Raw genomic sequence first — 19715 nt, forward strand, 5'->3', positions numbered from 1 at the left:
GGAAACGGGGCGCGGGGCCGATTCGCAGGGGGCCGATTTTCAAAAATTTAAAATTTAAATATTTTCAAAACCAAAGCAGCTAGCGACCTGAAACTAAAACAGGCACCTCCCTTAGGCATATATGAGTCTCCATGAGCAGCGGTATCAAAAAATTCAAAGTCGCTCCCTAATAAAATCCCGATTAATTGTTTTTTATATAAGTATAACAAAACTTAAAAAGGCTATAAAATCCTCAGATTTTACGCTAGATGCACAAACATCACCAAATGCAGAGATAATCACTTATATTTTCAGAATCAATAGCAATATTTAGCATATCTTATAAGTTTTTGCCCGAAATAGCTACTTATTTTTTTTTTATTTAGTGCAATTTTTTACGTAAGTTTTTAACATCTAATAAATCACTTAATTTTCACATTAGAAACTTAATACTTGAGGAAAGCATGCAGAAACATCTTAATTTTACTCAACAAAAGCAAAATATTCATTTTTCTATATACAATCACAACTTATTTTGGTTGAATTTCGATGTCACTATTGCCGCAGCACGTCTTGCCGGCTATCTGGCCTCGTCCCTGAACAATCAGTTTAGCCTTTTGGCCTATGACTTGTGGGCCCCGGTCAGTTTCCTGGACTTGTACACGTCCCTGTTCCTCGCCGTCTCCTTCCTGCCCTCCTCGATACTGCTCCTCTTCCTGCCGGTCGGTTGCTTCAAGGCCTTGTTCTTCCTCGCTTCTGAGGTCACGTCCTTGGAGAAATTAGCACCGAAACAGTTGAAGAAGGACCTGCTGATGTGCGGCAAGATGGTGTTGGCCAGGTTGTGCACCTCCTGTCACCTGTACCCCTGCAAGTTCGGGTCTGAGGCCGCAAGGAGCTCCAGGAGGTGCCTGAACCCGTCCCTGTGGCGCATGGCAGAGAGGAACCTCAACCTGCGCTCCTTCTTGTCCTCCCTGCACATCAGGAGTCCCACAGCGACATCCCGAAGGACGCCATGTGGGCCATTGGGAGAGATGGCCGCTTCAGGACCGCCCGGCCCGTCTCCAGCTCTCCCCTGTCGACCAGCTCGACCAGGGCGTCGAACATCACACATCGAGCTCCACGGTAATCTTCATCTCCTCCTGCTGGGCAAGCTCCTGCTTGCAGCACTCGGCCACAGAGGAGTTGGCCTGGACCTTCCTGGCCAGGTAGCCGGCGTAGTTGCCGACCGCGGCGAGGAGCAACTCGTCCGTCGGCGGGTCCGGCTGGTCGTCGGCCAGCTCCTGGCAAGCTGGGCCAAGATCACCTCGTCGTCCTCCTTCTCCTCTGCCTTGGCCCGGTCCAGGTCGGCCTGCACGTCCCCGGGAAGAACCCGACGAGCTTCAGCAAATGCAGGCGCTGGGCCAACCTGTTGCTCACCATGAAGTTCTGCACGCTCGTCCAGTAGTTGGCGCCGCACATGGTGCGGCGCTTGCCGAAAGAGTGCTCAGTCGGGTCAGAGTTGGCCTTCCCCATGCACACATACTCGACCCCGTAGGACGTAGTGAACAGCCCCCTCACTACCACACTGCACTGAACACACCACTGCACTGCACACAACACTGAGTCACTGCACTGATGGCGTAGTACGGCTCCTCCACAGTTTACTCCACGGCGTAGCGGCGTCGTCATAATCTTGTGTCTCCTCCGTCACTTCCACTCGATCCACTGCCTTCTGTGTCTTCTTGTATCGTCCTCTGGATCCTTGCAGTTGTGGGGAAGGGTACAGAGACGATGAATAACTGTAGGTCCTTTACTTGGAGAGTAAACAGAGGCAGGACAGCTGACTGCGTGCCTAAGGCGAGTTAGGCGACGCGGGAACTGAACTGAGTTGCCATGTAGGCACTAACTAAACGTACATTTCTTGTTTCCTAATACGTAAAACTGTGGACTTCACTATCCTACAGTTATCATTCATTTTACGTAAAGATTTCAACCTAAAGTTACGCAAATTTGCCATTTTTTACACAACGTTTTCAAAGTGCACGCATGGTGCTATTTTATATAAGTTACCTTGAATCCTCGACCAAATCACTCTAGAGACACTCCTGCCTGCTTGTATGCACTAAAACTTGAAGATTTCGTCCTGTTTCCACTTAAATTCGGAGTAAGAACGCAGAGTGTGTTTGAGTTGTCGCAGTGAAAGTCGCCCCTTACGTTTACGCGAAGCCAGCGCGCCAAGACTGAAGAGATTTCCCGTCAACTAGTTGTGAAGTCTATGTATCAGTATATCCATCGCTGACTGATTTTACCCTATTTAAAAACATAAGTCCAAATATATGTGTCGGTCTTCAAAGCACACACACACACACACACACACACACACTCACACGTATACGGACAGCAAAGTAACAAAGTGGCTACCTATAAACTTTAATGTATTGTTTATTGTTGCAAAGAAAACTGCAACGAGAGAGGAGTTCGGTGTCTGCCCGCCATTTCGAGAAGTTGACCTCGACATAGAAGCAGGTGATGAAAATAAAGCTTTGTCCGTAGCAGCATGGAGTACGCTAGCATCAGACAGAGAATTGGAGAACGTTGAGAAAGGCTTCTCTCTGTAGGGATCTTTTAATGACAACTGAGGAAGAGGACCAAGGAGGAGGAGGAGGGAAGGGCGGAGAAAGCTAGGGGCGGCCTTACCCCAATCCTCGTCCCACGTGGCGATGTCTGCCTCCCGATAGAAGGCCCCGTCCCTTGGTGCTCTGGTGGGCGGAGGTGAGGGCCTGGCGCTGTTGCTGCTGCTGGTGTTGATGCATCTTGCCACGAGCACGGAAGCAAACTTCTCATCAAATGAATTCCTGCCAGGTGAAACAAGAGGGTATATTTGCCAGTGTCTACGCACCCTTCCAATGGGGGCTCTGAAAACTGTTTTTATGTAGAGGCAGCAGTACCTATACTTATTCATCCTGTATGGAGGTCAGTCGCTAGCTCCGGACAGTGACCGAGAAGCAAGTGCTGCCGTCTATATAGAAGTCGCTATGAAAGTCCACAGTACTCCAAAAAATGATGGTGGATGGCCGTGAAGTTGCTCCTCCGCCTGGCGTCGATAAGCATCATAACAGTTAGTAACAAGAAAAGAGATTTTAGCAAGCCACCGCTCAAACGGTCGCATATTCTCCTCCGGTGAGACAGAAAATGTGGCGCTGCAAGCACAAACTTAATAAGTGTTTTCATGTGAAATGCTTATGTCTACCCTTGTCCTTGTCTCCTGTGCCGTCTGTGTATTTTCAGTGTCGCTGTCCTTGTCTCTCGTCGCGCTTCGCAGTCCGCGTCGTGTCTTCAAATGTTTATGTATTGTTACTTGTTTATCTTCTACTGTACTTTTATCAATAAATAACTCTGGCGGATATGAGTTTCTCTATCCGTGAACCAGTTAGCACTCAGAACACTCGCTACCAACAACAATTGGTGACCCCGCAGTGTTGTTATGGTTCAAGGTGGCTTATAACCGGTGCCGTTTTAAGGGCACTCTCTCCCAGAGTGGAGGACCTGGGGAGGGTAACTTGTCCATTCGTCCGCCCTCTCCTGGGGCAAAAATCCTCACACCGCTTCGGGTTCGTAAGGCTGAGTCCCAGGGTCAGTAGAAGCATTACGCCGTGGAAGTAGTTGCCACCTTCAGGCACCCTCTGTGCCCCCTCCAGGCACCCTCTGTGCCCTCCTCCAGGTGCCTTCTGCGCCTCCTCCAGGCACCCTCTGTGCCTCCCCCAGGCACCCTCTGTGCCTCCCCCGGGCACCCTCTGTGCCCAGTCCCCAGGCGCCTTCTGCGCCTCCTCCAGGCACCTTCAGCGCCTCCTCCAGGCACCTTCAGCGCCTCCTCCAGGTACCCTTTGTGCCTCCTCTTCAGGCACCTTCTGTGCCCCCTGGTGCACCTCCCAGCGCTCACCCACCACCACCCCTCCTCCTCCCTGCTCTCCCGCTGGTACGGCGACTGAGACACGCACACCGTGTGACACGCATACAGACTCAGTGAACACTCAAACACAGTGCGACACATTACTGAGACACACAGTGCCACACAGACTCAGTGTACACGCCCCCACACACCACACAGACTCAGAGAGACACTCAAACACAGTGTGACACCCCACTGGGATTACTAGCTGCCCCCTGGATTACCCGCCGTCTCCTGGATCTACCACCGCCCTCTTGGATTATCCTTCACCTGTGGATCTTTGTGTACAGTGCAGTGTGTCCATCAACAGTTCAGTGCAGCAAGTCCCCAGCAACAGTTAGTGTCACAGTGTTACCTACTAAGCGTACAGTGTTGTGTTACAGTGCCTTCTTGGACACTGGTTCGCTCCCCGAGCCACTGAGACCCCTAGCACGCGCCAGCGTCTATAGTACACGCAGTTCGTTTTACTCCTACGAACTGCCGCGGGCCCTGGCACATGCTAGCGCCCCTCACTCCTCAACCTGCTGTGGCCCCTGGCACGCTGGCATCTAGCGCCTTCCCACGCATTCGTTCGACGCCCTCTCGGACTGCCGAGGCCCCTGACACGCTGGCAGCTGGCGCCTTTAACACACGCAGTTCGTTCTACGTTCTACTCTCACGGACTGCCGAGGCCCCTGGCACGCTGGCAGCTGGCGCCCTTAACACACGCAGTTCGTTCTACGTTCTACTCTCACGGACTGCCGAGGCCCCTGGCACGCTGGCAGCTAGCGCCTTCACACGCAGTTCTCTCGACGCTCTCGGACTGCTGTGGCCCCCGGCGCGTTTACGCCAGTGCTTTTTGCCCATCTCCACGCCGCTCGACTTCACCATACCTGACGACGACATGCAACTCTTCCTCTACAACAGCGGTGTCCTTCAGAGCACCACTCTTCTGCTCGGGACCCGTCTACGTGGTTCGCGATTTTGGAGTGCGGATTCAAGCCTTCCAGGATCTATTAAACAGCCAACCACTCAACTCACCTCAGCTCGACTCACCGTTGCTGTCCTCACCGCGCAACTCACTCCAGCTCGACTCACCGTAGCTGTTCTCACTGCGCTTCTCACTCCAACTCGACTCACCGTAGCTGTTCTCACTGCGCTACTCACCTCAGCTCGACTCACTGTAGCTGTTCTCACCGCGCAATTCACTCCAGCTCGACTCACCGTAGCTGTTCTCACTGCGCTACTCACCTCAGCTCGACTCACCGTAGCTGTTCTCACCGCTCAACTCACTCCAGCTCGACTCACCTTAGCTGTTGTCACTGCGCTACTCACTCCAGCTCGACTCACCGTAGCTGTCCTCTACGCTCTACTCACTCCAACTCGACTCATCGTAGCTGTTGTCACTGCACTACTCACTCCAGCACGATTCACCGTAGCTGTTGTCACTGCGCTACTCACTCCACCTCGACTCACCGTAGCTGTCCTCTACGCGCTGCTCACTCCAGCTCGACTCACCGTAGCTGTCCTCACCGCGCAACTCACCCCAGCTCGACTCACCGTAGCTGAACTCTACTCAACGCAATGCAACTCAGCGCAACTCATCGCACACCTCCACTCAACTCAGCGCAACTCACCGCGCACCTCACCTCAACTCAACTCAGCGCGACGTACCGGGCACTTCAACTCAACTCAGCGCAACTCACCGCGCAACACTACTCACCGCAACGCAACATCGTCTGTGCCACAGCACCCCCGCACCAGGGAAGATTTCGTTCCTCCTTTCTCGTCACTGGGGGGGAGTATCTGTAGCAAGCCACCGCTCAAACGGTCGCATATTCTCCTCCGGTGAGACAGAAAATGTGGCGCTGCGAGCACAAACTTAATAAGTGTTTTCATGTGAAATACTTATGTCTACCCTTGTCCTTGTCTCCTGTGCCGTCTGTGTATTTTCAGTGTCGCTGTCCTTGTCTCTCGTCGCGCTTCGCAGTCCGCGTCGTGTCTTCAAATGTTTATGTATTGTTACTTGTTTATCTTCTACTGTCTGTCCTCGTCCTGCTATACACTCCTCCTACACATTGTTTATTACACACACCAACATTTATATCTCACTTAAACTAAACAACATTCACACACACGCGCATACACACAACCACCTCTTTTAAGTGTCTTGTTCGTGTCGATTACCTCTGTGTACTTTTATCAATAAATAACCCTGGCGGATATGAGTTTCTCTATCCGTGAACCAGTTAGCACTCAGAACACTCGCTACCACTAACAAGATAATATGGACATTCTGGTCACCTTAGAATCTGCACCTCTGCAACGAATACAAATTGATATGTTTTGACTTTTATGAAAGAAAAAAAAAGTACTGAGCACTCAGTTTCAAGTGTATTTCATAAGCTGCAGAGTCCCGTGGCGTAACCTGTGGAGTGACAACTACTAAATTCATAGACATTTGAATGATGTACTATATAACAAGATTTTAAAGCTATAACTACTTCATTAATTTGAAACGCTTGGTACTGGATTTAAGAAGCCATGTACAGTGGTCATCAAGAACAGGGACTCGGTATAAACACGGGCTAATAGAGCTGGCGAAGATGTATAGTGTATTTTTCACAATATAGTGAAAAAATACATATTAAAGACATTTCTACGTGACTCTGTTTTCACAGAACTACTAGAGCGAAAGATAAACAAGTTAGCAAGTTCATAAGACCATGAAAATGTCGATAGAAGGTAGAAAGAGATGCAATATTGCTCCGGATTTTTTGGGGGGGATAGAAGAATCAGTAAGTGTAGGGCAGCAGGTGAGGCAAAACGCCTAGCCCTACTCTGTCCAGAAAGAGCTGCGTGTGTGGAGCCCCGTACACATGAGGTGCGATGCGCATTCCATGCAGGGGCTGGCAAGGCCCTGGTATTAAGTTGGATCTGTGAGGGGGGCAATAAATGGTAGAGAAAATACAGAGAACCAGACCTCGCGGAAGATGATTCAGTAAACGATGAGATACGAATTTTGCATATAGGCAGCCGCACATTTCCATGCAATGATTTCCCTGAGAATCACTGTGGGGTGACATCGTGTGAGCCAATGTCTGAGCTGGTTGGAAGACCTCCACGGAAGCCTTGGCAGCACGCACCTGGAGACCCCGTAGATGGCGATGATGGTCACGATGATGAGCAAAATAGCCGTTGTTTGGATGGTGAGGCCCATGGTGACTAGACTATTGTAGCAGAGCCACACACACACACCGGCAACCTGCAGGAAACGATAGATGCATTTATATAATTATGTTTAGGTAGATCGATAGATTTTTTTTTTCTTTTTTTACAACAAAGGAGGCAGCTCAAGGGCACACAAAAAAAGAAAACAATAATAAAAAAAAAAGCCCGCTACTCGCTGCTCCTAAAAAAGATACAAAAGAGGTGGCCGAAAGGAAGATCATATACGGGAGGAGAGGTGTCCTGATACCCTCCTCTTGAAAGAGTTCAAGTCGTAGGCAGGAGGAAATACAGATGAAGGAAGATTGTTCCAGAGTTTACCAGCGTGAGGGATGAAAGAGTGAAGATGCTGGTTAACTCTTGCATAAGGGGTTTGGACAGTATAGGGATGAGCATGAGTAGAAAGTCGAGTGCAGCGGGGTCGCGGGAGGGGGGGAGGCATGCAGTTAGCAAGTTCAGAAGAGCAGTCAGCGTGGAAATATCGATAGAAGATAGAAAGAGAGGCAACATTGCGGCGGAATTTAAGAGGTAGAAGACTATCCGTATGAGGAGGAGAGCTGATGAGACGAAGAGCCTTAGCCTCCACTCTGACCAGAAGAGCAGTGTGAGAGGAGCACCCTCACACATGAGATGCATCCTCCCTACGAGGGCGACAAGGCCCTGTAAATGGACAGCAACTGTGCAGGAGAGAAGAACTGGCGGAGACGGTACAGAACGCCCAGCCTCGAGGAAGCTGATTTAGTAAGAGATGAGATATGAAGTTTCCAGTTGAGATTTTGAGTTAAGGATAGACCGAGGATGTTTAGTGTTGAGGAAGGTGATAGCTGGGTGTTGTCAAAGAATAGGGGATAGTTGTTTGGAAGATTGTGTCGAGTGGATAGGTGGAGAAACTGTGTTTTTGAGGCGTTGAAGGACACCAGGTTCTTCTTGCCCCAATCGGAAATAATAGTAAGGTCTGAGGCTAAGCGTTCTGCAGCCTCCAGCCTTGAGTCGTTAAGTTCCTGAAGGGTGGGTCTTCTATTAAAAGAAGTTGAGTAATGCAGAGTGGAATCATCGGCGTAGGAATGGATAGGACAGTTCGTTTTGGAAAGAAGATCATCAATGAACAACAGAAAAAGAGTGGGAGATAGGACAGAACCCTGTGGGACACCACTGTTAATAGATTTAGGGGAAGAACAGTGACCGTCTACCACGGCAGAAATAGAACGGTCAGAAAGGAAACTGGAGATAAAGGTACAGAGAGAAGGATAGAAACCGTAGGAGGGTAGTTTAGAAAGCAAAGATTTGTGCCAGACCCTATCAAAAGCTTTTGATATGTCCAGCGCAATAGCAAAAGTTTCACCGAAACGGCTAAGAGATGACCAAGAGTCAGTTAAGAAGGCTAGGAGATGACCAGTAGAACGCCCCTTGCGGAACCCATACTGGCGATCAGATAGAAGGTCAGAAGTGGAAAGGTGCTTTTGAATATTCCGGTTAAGGATTGATTCAAAAGCTTTAGATAGACAAGAAAGTAAAGCTATAGGACGGTAGTTTGAGGGATTGGAGCGGTCACCCTTCTTAGGTACAGGCTGTATGAAGGCATACTTCCAGCAAGAAGGAAAGGTAGATGTTGACAGGCAGAGGCGAAAGAGTTTGACCAGGCAGGGTGACAGCACGGAGGCACAGTTTTTAAGGACAATAGGAGGCACTCCATCAGGTCCATAAGCCTTCTGAGGATTGAGGCCAGAGAGGGCATATAAAACATCATTTTGAAGAATCTTTATAACAGGCATAAAGGAGTCAGAGGGGGGATGAGTAGGAGGAATATGCCCAGAATCGTCCAGAGTGGAGTTTTTAGAAAAAGTTTGAGAGAAGAGTTCAACCTTAGAGATAGATGAGACGGCAGTGTTGCCGTTCGGACTGAGGAGTGGAGGGAAAGATGAAGAAGTGAAGTTGAGGAGATGTTTTGGCTAGATGCCAGAAGTCACGGGAAGAGTTAGAGAAAGCAAGGTTTTGACATTTTCTATAAATGAAAGAATTTTTGGTTAGTCGGAGATTAGATTTGGCACGATTTCGCGCAGAAATGTAAAGTTCATAATTAGCATTAGTTTGAAGGCTCTGGTACCTTTTGTGAGCTACTTCTCTATCATTGACAGCACGAGAACAAGCGTGATTAAACCAAGGCTTTTTAGCGTGAGGAGTAGAGAAAGAACGAGGAATGTATGCCTCCATTCCAGAGACAATCACCTCTGTGATGCGCTGAGCACACACAGAGGGGTCTCTATCCTGGAAGCAATAATCATTCCACGGGAAATCGGAAAAGTACATCCTCAGGTCGTCCCACCGAGCTGAAGCAAATTGCCAGAAGCATCGCCTCTTCGGTGGGTCCAGAGGGTGTACAGGAGCGATAGGACAGGATGCAGAAATAAGATTGTGATCGGAGGAGCCCAACGGAGAGAACAGTTTGACAGAATAAGCAGAAGGGTTTGAGGTAAGGAAGAGGTCTAGAATGTTGGGCCGGTCTCCAAGACGGTCGGGAATACGTGTAGGGTGCTGGACCAACTGCTCTAGGTCGTTGAGGATAGCAAAGTTGTAGGCTTGTTCACCAGGATGGTCAGTGAAAGAGGATGAAAGCCAAAGCTGGTGAACATTGAAATCTCCTAGGATGGAGATTTCAGCGAAGGGAGAGTGGGTCAAGATGTGCTCCACTTTAGAATTCAAATAGTCAAAGAATTTTACATAGTTGGTAGAGTTAGGTGAGAGATAAACAGCACAGATGTATTTAGTAATAGAATGACAATGAAGTCTTAGCCAGATGGTGGAAAATTCAGAAGAGTCAAGTGATGTCGTTGCGCACGTAGGCGCAACATCCAGCTTTGGATTGAAATTTAGGATAGAGATAGTAGGAGGGAACAGAGTAGAGATTGCTGTCAGTAGCCTCAGAAACCTGTGTTTCGGTAAGGAAGAGAAGGTGAGGTTTAGAGGAGGAGAGATGATGTTCCACAGAATGAAAATTAGAGCGAAGACCGCGAATGTTGCAGAAATTGAGAAGAAAGAGGTTCGAGGAGTTATCAAGACACCTCTCGGGTCGGCAGCCAGAAGGGGAGTCCTCCCTGGGGGAATTTGTGGTCCCCCCCCCAGGCGGGGACTCCGAGGCTTGGTGTATGTGCGCCATTTTGAAATTTTAATTTTGTGAAAAGGTGTATATGTTGTGAATGTAGTGTGGTGGATAAAGAGAGGATCTGTCTTTAGAGAGCATGCTGAACTACTCTCCGGTGTTGGTGAGAGAATAGGGAAACGGTTAGTGAGGACATGGGAAGGGTCTTTGGAGGGCTTCAGCTCCTTTCTCACCTCCCATATATACCTCACCGGGAGTGGCTTGCGCCCGTTCGGTAGGTGTCTTCCTACCTACTCCAGCCTACGGCCCTGCCTCGTCGGTTGATAAACATGACTTTGGAGCACCGCAACAAAGGCACACACAACGGCACGTGGCACTGTCGCACGCCTTCTCTAGGTCTGTTAAAACTATATAAGAACATAAGAACGTAAGGAGTCTGCAAGAGGCCTTTTGGCCTATACGTATACAAGGCAGCTCCTGTACACTCAACCCCACCTTACCTCACCATCCATGGCTTTATCTAACCTCTTCTTGAATGTATCTGTGGTATTGGCACTCAAAACATGGCTCCCAAGCCTGTTCCATTCATCTACCACTCTATTGGTGAACCAATTCTTGCCTATGTCTTTGTTGAATCTGAATTTGTCTAACTTAAAACCATTGCTACGCGTCCTACCTGGCTCTTTTACTATCAAAATCTTATTGACATCCCCTTTATTAACCCGTCCGCTGCGTTTGGCACGGATTTGGCTTTCACTGGTAGCCTGGTACCTATACTCCCATGTCTTTCTCTGCCTCTGTGGTGGATATGGAGTGTTTCCCATGTAGTACTGGTGTGCTGGATATCCCCTCCCAAGGTGCAGGACTTTACATTCCTCTTCATTGAATTGTAGCAGACACTTTTTGTTCCATTTCTGTAGCTTGGTGAGGTCTGACTGTAGGAAATCCGTAGTCAAGGGGTTAAAGCCCTTCATCCATTTATAGACTTCGATCAAGTCTCCTCGCAATCTTCGCCTTTCTAGAGTGTAGATTTAAATGCTTCAGCCTGTCTTCATAAGGCAAGTTTCTCACCCCATGAATCATCTTTGTCATCCTCCTCTGTACAGATTCTAACATCTTGATATCCATTCTATTGTAGGGGGACCAGAACTGAATTGCATAATCGAGATGAGGTCTAACTAGTGCTTAGTAAAGTTTGAGGATGACTTCAGCGCTCCTATTGCTTACGCTCCTTGAGATGAAACCAAGTACTCTGTTTGCCCGATTTTTAGCCTGAATGCATTGAGCCCTAGGACGCAGGTCGGCGCTCACTAGTACTCCTAAGTCTCTCTCACGCCCAGACCTGCTTAGAGGAGTGTCATTGAAGGAGTAATTGTGTGAGGGGTTATTCGTACCTACACTCAGAATGCTACACTTCCCGACACTGAATTCCATCTGCCACTTCCCCGCCCAATCATATAATCTGTCAAGCTCATCCTGGAGAACGCTAGCGTCCCTGTCTGAATGGATTACTCTACCGATCTTTGTATCATCTGCGAACTTACTGACATCACTACTAATTCCTGTGTCCAAGTCATTGATATAAATAATAAAAAGCAAAGGACCCAGCACCGACCCCTGTGGGCTCCACTCGTAACACTGCCCCATTCAGAATTTTTACCATTGATTTGCACTCTCTGCTTCCTAGCACTAAGCCACGCCCTGATCCAGTTCAAAACTTTCCCATCTACGCCGTGAGCCTGTAATTTTAGTAATAGCCGGTGATGGGGAACTTTGTCGAACGCTTTACTGAAATTTAGATACAATATGTCATAGTTTTCATCTCGGTCAACCGCCTCGATTACTTTAGTGTAGAAGGGCAACAGGTTAGTAAGGCAAGACCTACCCTTTGTGAACCCATGCTGTGAATCATGAATTAAACTATGCTTCTCTAGATGGTCCCGAATGCTCCCGGCTATAATTGACTCCAATATCTTTTCTACAAATGATGTTAAGCTAATTGGGCGATAATTTGAGGTGGCTGACTTGTCTCCCTTTTTGAAAATCGGCGTCACATTAGCTACTTTCCATTGATTGGGCACATACCCAGAATTTACCGACATCTTAAAGATATCGGTAATTGGGCCACTGAGGACCTCCTTGCACTTTCATAACCCGTGGGAATACTTCGTCTGGGCCCGGCGATTTGTTTTTCTTCAACCTACCAATCTCATCCTGGACTACTTGCCTAGTGATGATCACATCCCTCAACTTGTTGTTCTCTTCGCCCTCATATACCTGAACTCTCTCCGGAATGGTTGTTAGATTTTCCTGCGTGAAAACTGAAAGGAAATAGTCATTCATCATTTGACTCATATCTTCTCCATTCTCAACGAGCTCACCTGTGTTTGTTTTTAACGGTCCAATACTGTCCCTTGTTTTCGTTCTGTACAATTTGAAGAAGCCCTTGGGATCGCTCTTGGCCTCGTTGGCTACCCTAATCTCATAATTTATTTTTGCTAGGCGGGTGTTCCTCTTCACCGACCTGGCTAGCTCAACATACCTACCCCTGAGGTGGGTTTCTCCGTTCTTTATTTTCCTATAAATTCCTCTCTTCAAGCCAATCTCATGCTTGAGTCTGCGGGTCATCCATTTAGGGTCGTTATTTTCCTTCCTACGTGCTTGGTAAGGGATATGCTGTCTCTGACCCTCTGCAATTAGTCTCACTAAATTATTATGGGTCATTTCTGCATGATTCCCCTGTCTTTCCGGTTTCAGCCCTGAGATCTGGCCCTCATCTAGCCCCAAGGTTCTCCGATTTACCTCCTCAAGGTGTCTTCTGAGCCCCTCATAATCAGCTCTTCTAAAGTCAGGCACCAACACAGGGTTGAGTTCATGGGTCACCGCCCAGTCTAATTTAAACCTAATTTCCTTGTGATCACTGCCACCTAATTCTCCCCCAACATCTAGCTCGCTGATCATGTTATCGGTGTAAGTTAAGACCAAGTTTAAAATGTTGTTGCCCCTGGTGGGCTCAGTTACTGTCTGCTTGAGAAAATTATCTTGTATTACTTTCAGAAAATCCTCAGATTCTAGATCACCCACCACGCCTTCCCAGTCTTTATTCCTTTAATTAAAATCCCCCATTATGCAGACATTTTTGCTCCTGCTCGCCCTGCCTACCTCTTGTAGTAATATATCAGTGTCCTGCCTGCTAAGGTTAGGGAGCCTGTAAAGAACCCCTAGAATTAGTTACTTTCCCTTTGTGGACGTCCACCCAAACTGATTTTGAGTTGCCATTTGTTTGAACAGAATTGTTAGCGGAACATTTAAGTGTGTCTTTAACATAAAGTGCCACCCCCCCTCCCCTTCTTCCCTTTCTATCTTTGTGAAACATCTGATAACCATCTATTTCATACTCTGACATGAAGGTGTTTGCAGTATCCACCCATGTTTCCCTGATAGCTATGATGTCGAATTTCTCGACACATCCTTTCCCCCTCAGTAGATCTATCTTGTTCCTGAGACTCCTACTGTTGCTGTAATAAGCCGTTAGACCATCCTTTCTTACATCCTTTCGATTACTCCTGCGCCCCGTAGTCCCAGTCTGCGATGCATAGCCACTGATGTTAGGCCCTCCCCCCTCGCCTACTCTAAAAAATCCTGTAGGGTGCTAAGTGATCGTTCGAGGGAGTCTGCGAGAACCTCTACCCCCTGGAGTGACAAGTGCACACCATCATTGGCATACAAGGTGCCCTTCTCGTAAAAGAGGTCCCAATTGTCAATGAAAAGCAAACCATTACGCTTACAGTGAGCCGCCAGCCTGCTGTTTACCGCTAAGTCCCTGGAAAGCCATCCCTCACCTAACCCCCTCCTTGGCAAAATACCACAAACGGCCAGCAGCCCCCCCCAAAGTCTCTCACTTTGGCGAACGATTCCCTAAAGCGCCTAAATATCTCTTCGCTTCCCACTCTACCGATATCATTGCCACCGAAACTGCAGAAGACGATTGGCTGAGTACTATCCCCCGCTAAAATATCCTCAATCCGGTCAGAAATGTGTTGTATACCTGCACCGGGAAAGCAAACTCTTAAGTCTATTGTCCCTTCTGTCTTAGCCGGCGCATTTCCAAAACTGTCTCGGCGCAAACACTTCACTACCATCCCCTTACCTGGCATGAGAGCAAACCTCCAATCCCGTAAATGTTTCTCCTCGTTTTCTCCTGCCCACTATTCTTTACCAGACCTTCATAGTGTATGATGGCGGCTTTATCATCCGTAATAAACAGTCGTTACTCAACAACCCCCCTATCTTTACAGAGGGACAATAACACAATGAGGTGCCCTCTGATTTGTCAATTTTCTACATCGAATCCCATAACATGTCAAGCCTAGCTGTACCCCCTCGCCTCCTCCACACGAGTCTTCCCTGCTCCCGAGGCTTCTAACTTAAATATTTTTCCATTCCTTATATATAGCTCCATTATATTTGTGCCTAACTGAACACACACACACACACACACACACACACACACACACACACACACACACACACACATTCAAGATGTTGACATACCCCCCCGTGCCCCCAGCCGCCACATAACGGACCTCCCCCCTTCCCCCAAGAGTTCTCTCTCTCTGCAAGTCATATCCTAAAAGTTTTTTTTTAGATATGTAAACGACAAAAAAGAGATTCGAAATGGGATTGGCCCATTAACTGATAATTCGGGCAATATCGTGACAGACAGCCAACGCATAGCGAACACGTTAAATTCTTATTTCGCCTCGGTTTTTAATAGTAATTCTACCGATACTGCTGCTGTTCCTAACACTACTGAAAATCCCAGTCATTCCCTCCCTGACTTTGAAATCAGTACAGATGAGGTTCTCAAAGCGCTGTAGTCACTTAAAACTAACAAAAGTCCAGGACCCGATAAAATATATCCAAAATTACTTAAAGAAATATCAACAGAGATACTCAGACCTTTAACAATGCTATTTAATATGTCTTTGCACCATGGTATTGTTCCTAGTGATTGGAAAATGGCTAACATAACACCCATTTTAAAAAAGGCGACCGAAAATTACCGGATAATTACAGACTAATCAGCTTAACTTCAATTATTGGTAAATTATTTGAGACAATCATTCGAGATAAAGTAGTTAACTATCTAGAGTGTAATTCGCTAATCCTAGACTCGCAACATGGTTTCCGTAATAACAAATCTTGTTTGTCGAATCTATTAACGTTCTATAACGAGTTTTTTGCAGTCTATGATGTTGCTAAATCACTTGATATTATTTATTTGGACTTCCAGAAGGCGTTTCATAAAGTTCCACACTACAAGTTGCTTCATAAAATCAAGGAAATAGGCATCGGGGTTAAACTTCACGAATGGATCAAGCACTGGCTAAGCAATAGAAACCAAAGAGTTGTAATAAATGAAGTGACCTCTGAGTGGATCCCAGTCACTAGTGGTGTCCCCCAAGGCTCTGTCCTGGGACCCGTTCTCTTCGTCATTTACATCAACGACATTGACTTTGGTCTCAATAATTTCTTTGGTAAATTTGCGGACGACACGAAAATCGGCATTGCGGTACTTACAGAATGTGACAGGCGGAGCCTACAAGAAGATTTGCGTAAAATATCAAATTGGTCAGTAAAATGGGAAATGCCTTTAATATAAACAAGTGCCAGATTCTGCAGGTTGGATCTAGAAATATAAAGAAGGACTATGAAATGTGCGGCGTTAAAATTAAATGCGTTCACTCGGTCGAAGATCTTGGTGTCACATTCGCGTCTAACCACAAGTTTTCCCAGCAGTGCAACGAGTCCGTTAAAAAAGCAAACAGGATGATGGGTTTGATTAAGGGAATTTTTTCATTCAAGAATAAAGATGTTATACTGCCTTTGTATAATAGTTTCGTCAGACCTCATTTGGAGTATGCCGTGCAGTTTTGGTCTCCCCACCATGCGAAAGACATTGCTAAATTAGAAGGTGTTCAGCGTAGAGCAACCAAGATGATTCCTTCATTACGAAACAAACCCTACGAGGAAAGGCTGTTTTCTCTTGAAAAACGCCGCCTAAGAGGAAAACTGATCGAGTGCTTTAAAATACTAAACGGTTTTACCAACGTAGATCCGACCAAGCTGTTTGTGATGGATGATTCGACGCGAACGACAAATAATGGCGCTAAACTCAAATGTAGACAAGTTCATTCAGATTGCACAAAATTCTTCTTCACTAATGTTGTCGTTCGAGATTGGAACAGATTACCACCATCAGTGGTACAGTGTAACTCGATTGCATCGTTTAAGAATAATCTTGACCGCTACCTCCTCCATCTCAATGTTCACTAGGTCAGTTTCAACGTCATAGTTGCCGCATAACAACTGTCACTTAGGTTTAGGACAGACCACCTAGTTTGGGCTTTAGGGCCTGTGTGGTCTGGTTATCTATGTAATTCTATGTAATTCTCTCTCTCTCTCTCTCTCTCTCTCTCTCTCTCTCTCACAACACACACACACACACACACACATGACGTGGCCCCTCAGAATGTTGACATAACCCCCAGCCACATAACGGACCTCCCGGGCAGGTGCCGGAGCCCTCCCTTCCCCGAATGTTTCTAGGTGTGTTTCATCAATAGAACATCTAATACGTAACAGGTGTGATATATTCATTAACTTTAGAAGAGATTCAAGACAAATTTGAAGAGAAATGCTGTGTGTGTGTGTGTGTGTGTGTGTGTGTGTGTGTGTGTGTTTACCTAACCGTCTTGTAACGGTTTGGTCTGAACTGTGCCAGTAGTGTCGTGTCCATATCTACGTTGTCCAGCCTTATTTCTAATGTGTGGCACTTCGCATCAACAATTTCTTCCTTTAACCCTTCCTAATGCACAAGACTGATGATGACGCTCGGCGAAAAGACACCATTTCCAAGGACTGGAAAGCGTATCATTGTTCCCATAAGAACACGAGACAAAAGCGAATGTGACAGCAGCAGAGGCATATCTCTATTATCTGTTGCGGGAAAGATATCATCTAGAATCATGCTGAATTTGTTATCGAGCCACACCCATTCATCGACCAGCCCGAAAGGAAGGATGAACAGTTGGGTGGACTGCACGCCGACTGCCATGGTCGAAATTCGAACCCAGGCCCGCAGATTCGTAGTCAGCGACGCTAACTACTGCACCGCGGAGGTGCATGCGACAAAATAAAGACTTTTATACATCATTCATTGACTCCGCAAAGACATTCTATACTCTCCATAGATACCTGGTGCGGCTGTGTTTGGACAAATACGGACTGACCCCAGAGATCCACAAGACGCTGAAAACTCACCCATACCAACATGGAGGCGAGGGTCTGTATCGGTTGACTGCAGTTTAGGCCGAGGTCATGGTTGCCGTAAATCTACAGGTGAGTAGTTCCGCCTGTCATCTTCAGTCTCCTTGACACAACAGCCATAACTGATCAACTGAATGAACACAATGGCGTCCTTCTAGAACATATATTAGACGGGAATGTGTTCAATTCGTGACGAGTCCAAGCCCACACCATCACCAAGACATCGTTAATTGCGGTTCCAAGACCTATAATTATGTTGACAACAGTGGCCCAACTTTACCTTTGTTATTTTTGTTGTTTTTGGTGCTAAGCCTTCCTGTGTGTCTGTATCTTTCTGCACTCCGCAGAAGAAAACGAGTGTGAGTGTTTGAGGGGGACGGAGGGCGGAGAGAGTGGGGAGTGACGGGGAGGAGTCAGCAGTGTGGGAGGAAGGGTTAGCAGGTCCTCAAAGATGAGGCATGAAAGGGAGGGAAAAGGAGGGCTCCACTATATAAACACTTGCCCGCACCAAGATGGGCTCGGGCCGGCCACCAGGCCCCTCAAGAAAGCCTACCGGCGCTACAGGCTTCGACGTAAAAAAAAAAAAAAAAAAAAAAAAAAATTGTGATAAGGGCGAAGAGAGGGGGTGCTTACGTGGAAGGAATGAAAACAGGGTCCACACAAGGCCTCATTACCCGTGCTCCCTCACAGTTGCATGGCAATTATAATTTATAATCTGTCGCTCAGCTCTACACTGGCGCTCGGCCTCGGTCCCCGCGGCCTGAGAGTGTATACACGTCTTCTGTCCACTCACAGCTCTTGACTTAACAGTCGCGTTGCACCGCCTTCATCTAAGCGTTTGCAATATTTTTCATCATATCATCTAGTACCTAATACGACACAACTCATTGTACCCGATATTTTTTGGCCACTTCATTCAAACTTGCTCACATGTTTGTCCTTGTTCCTAACTTGCCATGGACACGGATGTATTGATTGACTGGGGAGGTCAGTGAAGTGGTGTACTGAGTATGCTCAGTGAATGTGCTCATGGGCGGTTATAGTGATGGATGTGGCGGCGGACTAGATCTCTTGTAGCAACGGGAAGCAAACAGTCGCCCCCCTCCCCTTAACAACCAGACCGTCAATCGCAGTCTCCAAGGGTGTTACCTTCACCCAGCAATGCAAAGCTTCACCTCTCGCCTGATTTGAGAGATGAATTGGATTTCTTTCAGCAACCGGGAACAACAGCTACTGATTTCGCCTGGTTTGAGCGGTGAACTGGACCTCTGTCAATCGCAGCGTATAAAGGGAGATTCCTTGAAAACCTGTCAGTGCCTTTTATGATTTGCTGAGGAAAATTGATCCGTATGTTACCAAAGAAACTACAGTTATTGGTGGGCTGCCGCTTGGCACACTATTGCCCCAAGCTCTGAAATGCCTCCAGTCGCGGTACTGCCCTTTGCTCGGCCCAAAATCAGCTCACGAGGCCCTACGCGGTTAAAGGGAGCTGGTGGAAGGAGACAGGTAAGGAGGGGAAGTGATAAGGGCTTTGCTGAGGGTAGTGATGGGATGGGAAGAAGAAAGGGAAGGCCTCCACACACACTTTGTTAACTTTTATTAATAATAACATTGATTTTACGATTATTGCACTTTTTTTAATTGGGGGGTGCCTCTGACAGGGGGCCCGGGCAGTTGCCCCGTTTGCCCCCTTACAAATCCTGGCCTGCCCACTGTACATACACACCTGCTTAGGTTGACTACATATGCTGTTCACGGAAAAACTGGCGGATGGAGAAACTGGCGGACTGAGGCAGGCTGAGGCACCGGCGCGAGCTGACGGCATGCCGTATCAGGGCTGCGGAGTGACTGGTTGCATCCAGGATTCTCACCTTCCTATAAGCTTGTAGCGTGAAACCATGGAGACTGTCGTGAAACATGATAACGTCAAACACTCGTGGGGCTGGCACACACGTGGCTGCATTATCAATTCTATAAATAAGTGTTTAAAATATGTAGGTATTTTTTTACTTGAATTACTCCCTATGCTCCCAAACTTTACTCACTACTCCCAAGTGATATTATGGTAGGTTTACAATACATCTAGTAACTAAGTGTAGATATCCTGAAATATATATATATATATATATATATATATATATATATATATATATATATATATATATATATATA

General features: G+C 47.2%; 1 protein-coding gene across 1 annotated transcript; it reads right to left on the bottom strand.

The window, feature by feature from the left end:
• Nucleotides 1-832: 832 nt before the first annotated feature.
• Nucleotides 833-19406, bottom strand: LOC127003104 (uncharacterized). The gene is made up of 4 exons (XM_050869516.1): nt 19270-19406; nt 7033-7151; nt 2651-2813; nt 833-844 (listed from the first exon to the last, which is right to left on the bottom strand). The coding sequence occupies exons 1-4, from the start codon at nt 19366-19368 to the stop codon at nt 833-835; spliced, it is 393 nt and encodes a 130-aa protein (XP_050725473.1). The 5' UTR covers nt 19369-19406.
• Between the last annotated feature and the right edge of the window lie 309 nt (nt 19407-19715).

The sequence above is a fragment of the Eriocheir sinensis genome, chromosome 24 (genome assembly GCF_024679095.1).
Source record: "Eriocheir sinensis breed Jianghai 21 chromosome 24, ASM2467909v1, whole genome shotgun sequence".
In the NCBI taxonomy this organism is placed as follows: Eukaryota; Metazoa; Arthropoda; class Malacostraca; order Decapoda; family Varunidae; genus Eriocheir; species Eriocheir sinensis.

Bases quoted from the DNA above. Each gene is read 5' to 3' on its own strand.
- LOC127003104 (XM_050869516.1), bottom strand. From the start codon at position 19,368: ATGCCGTCAGCTCGCGCCGGTGCCTCAGCCTGCCTCAGTCCGCCAGTT. The intron at 7,152-19,269 runs GTGTGTATGTAC...CGTTTCCTGCAG, and splicing joins TATGTAGTCAACCTAAGCAG to GTTGCCGGTGTGTGTGTGTG. The intron at 2,814-7,032 runs GTGCGTGCTGCC...TTCACCTGGCAG, and splicing joins GCCATCTACGGGGTCTCCAG to GAATTCATTTGATGAGAAGT.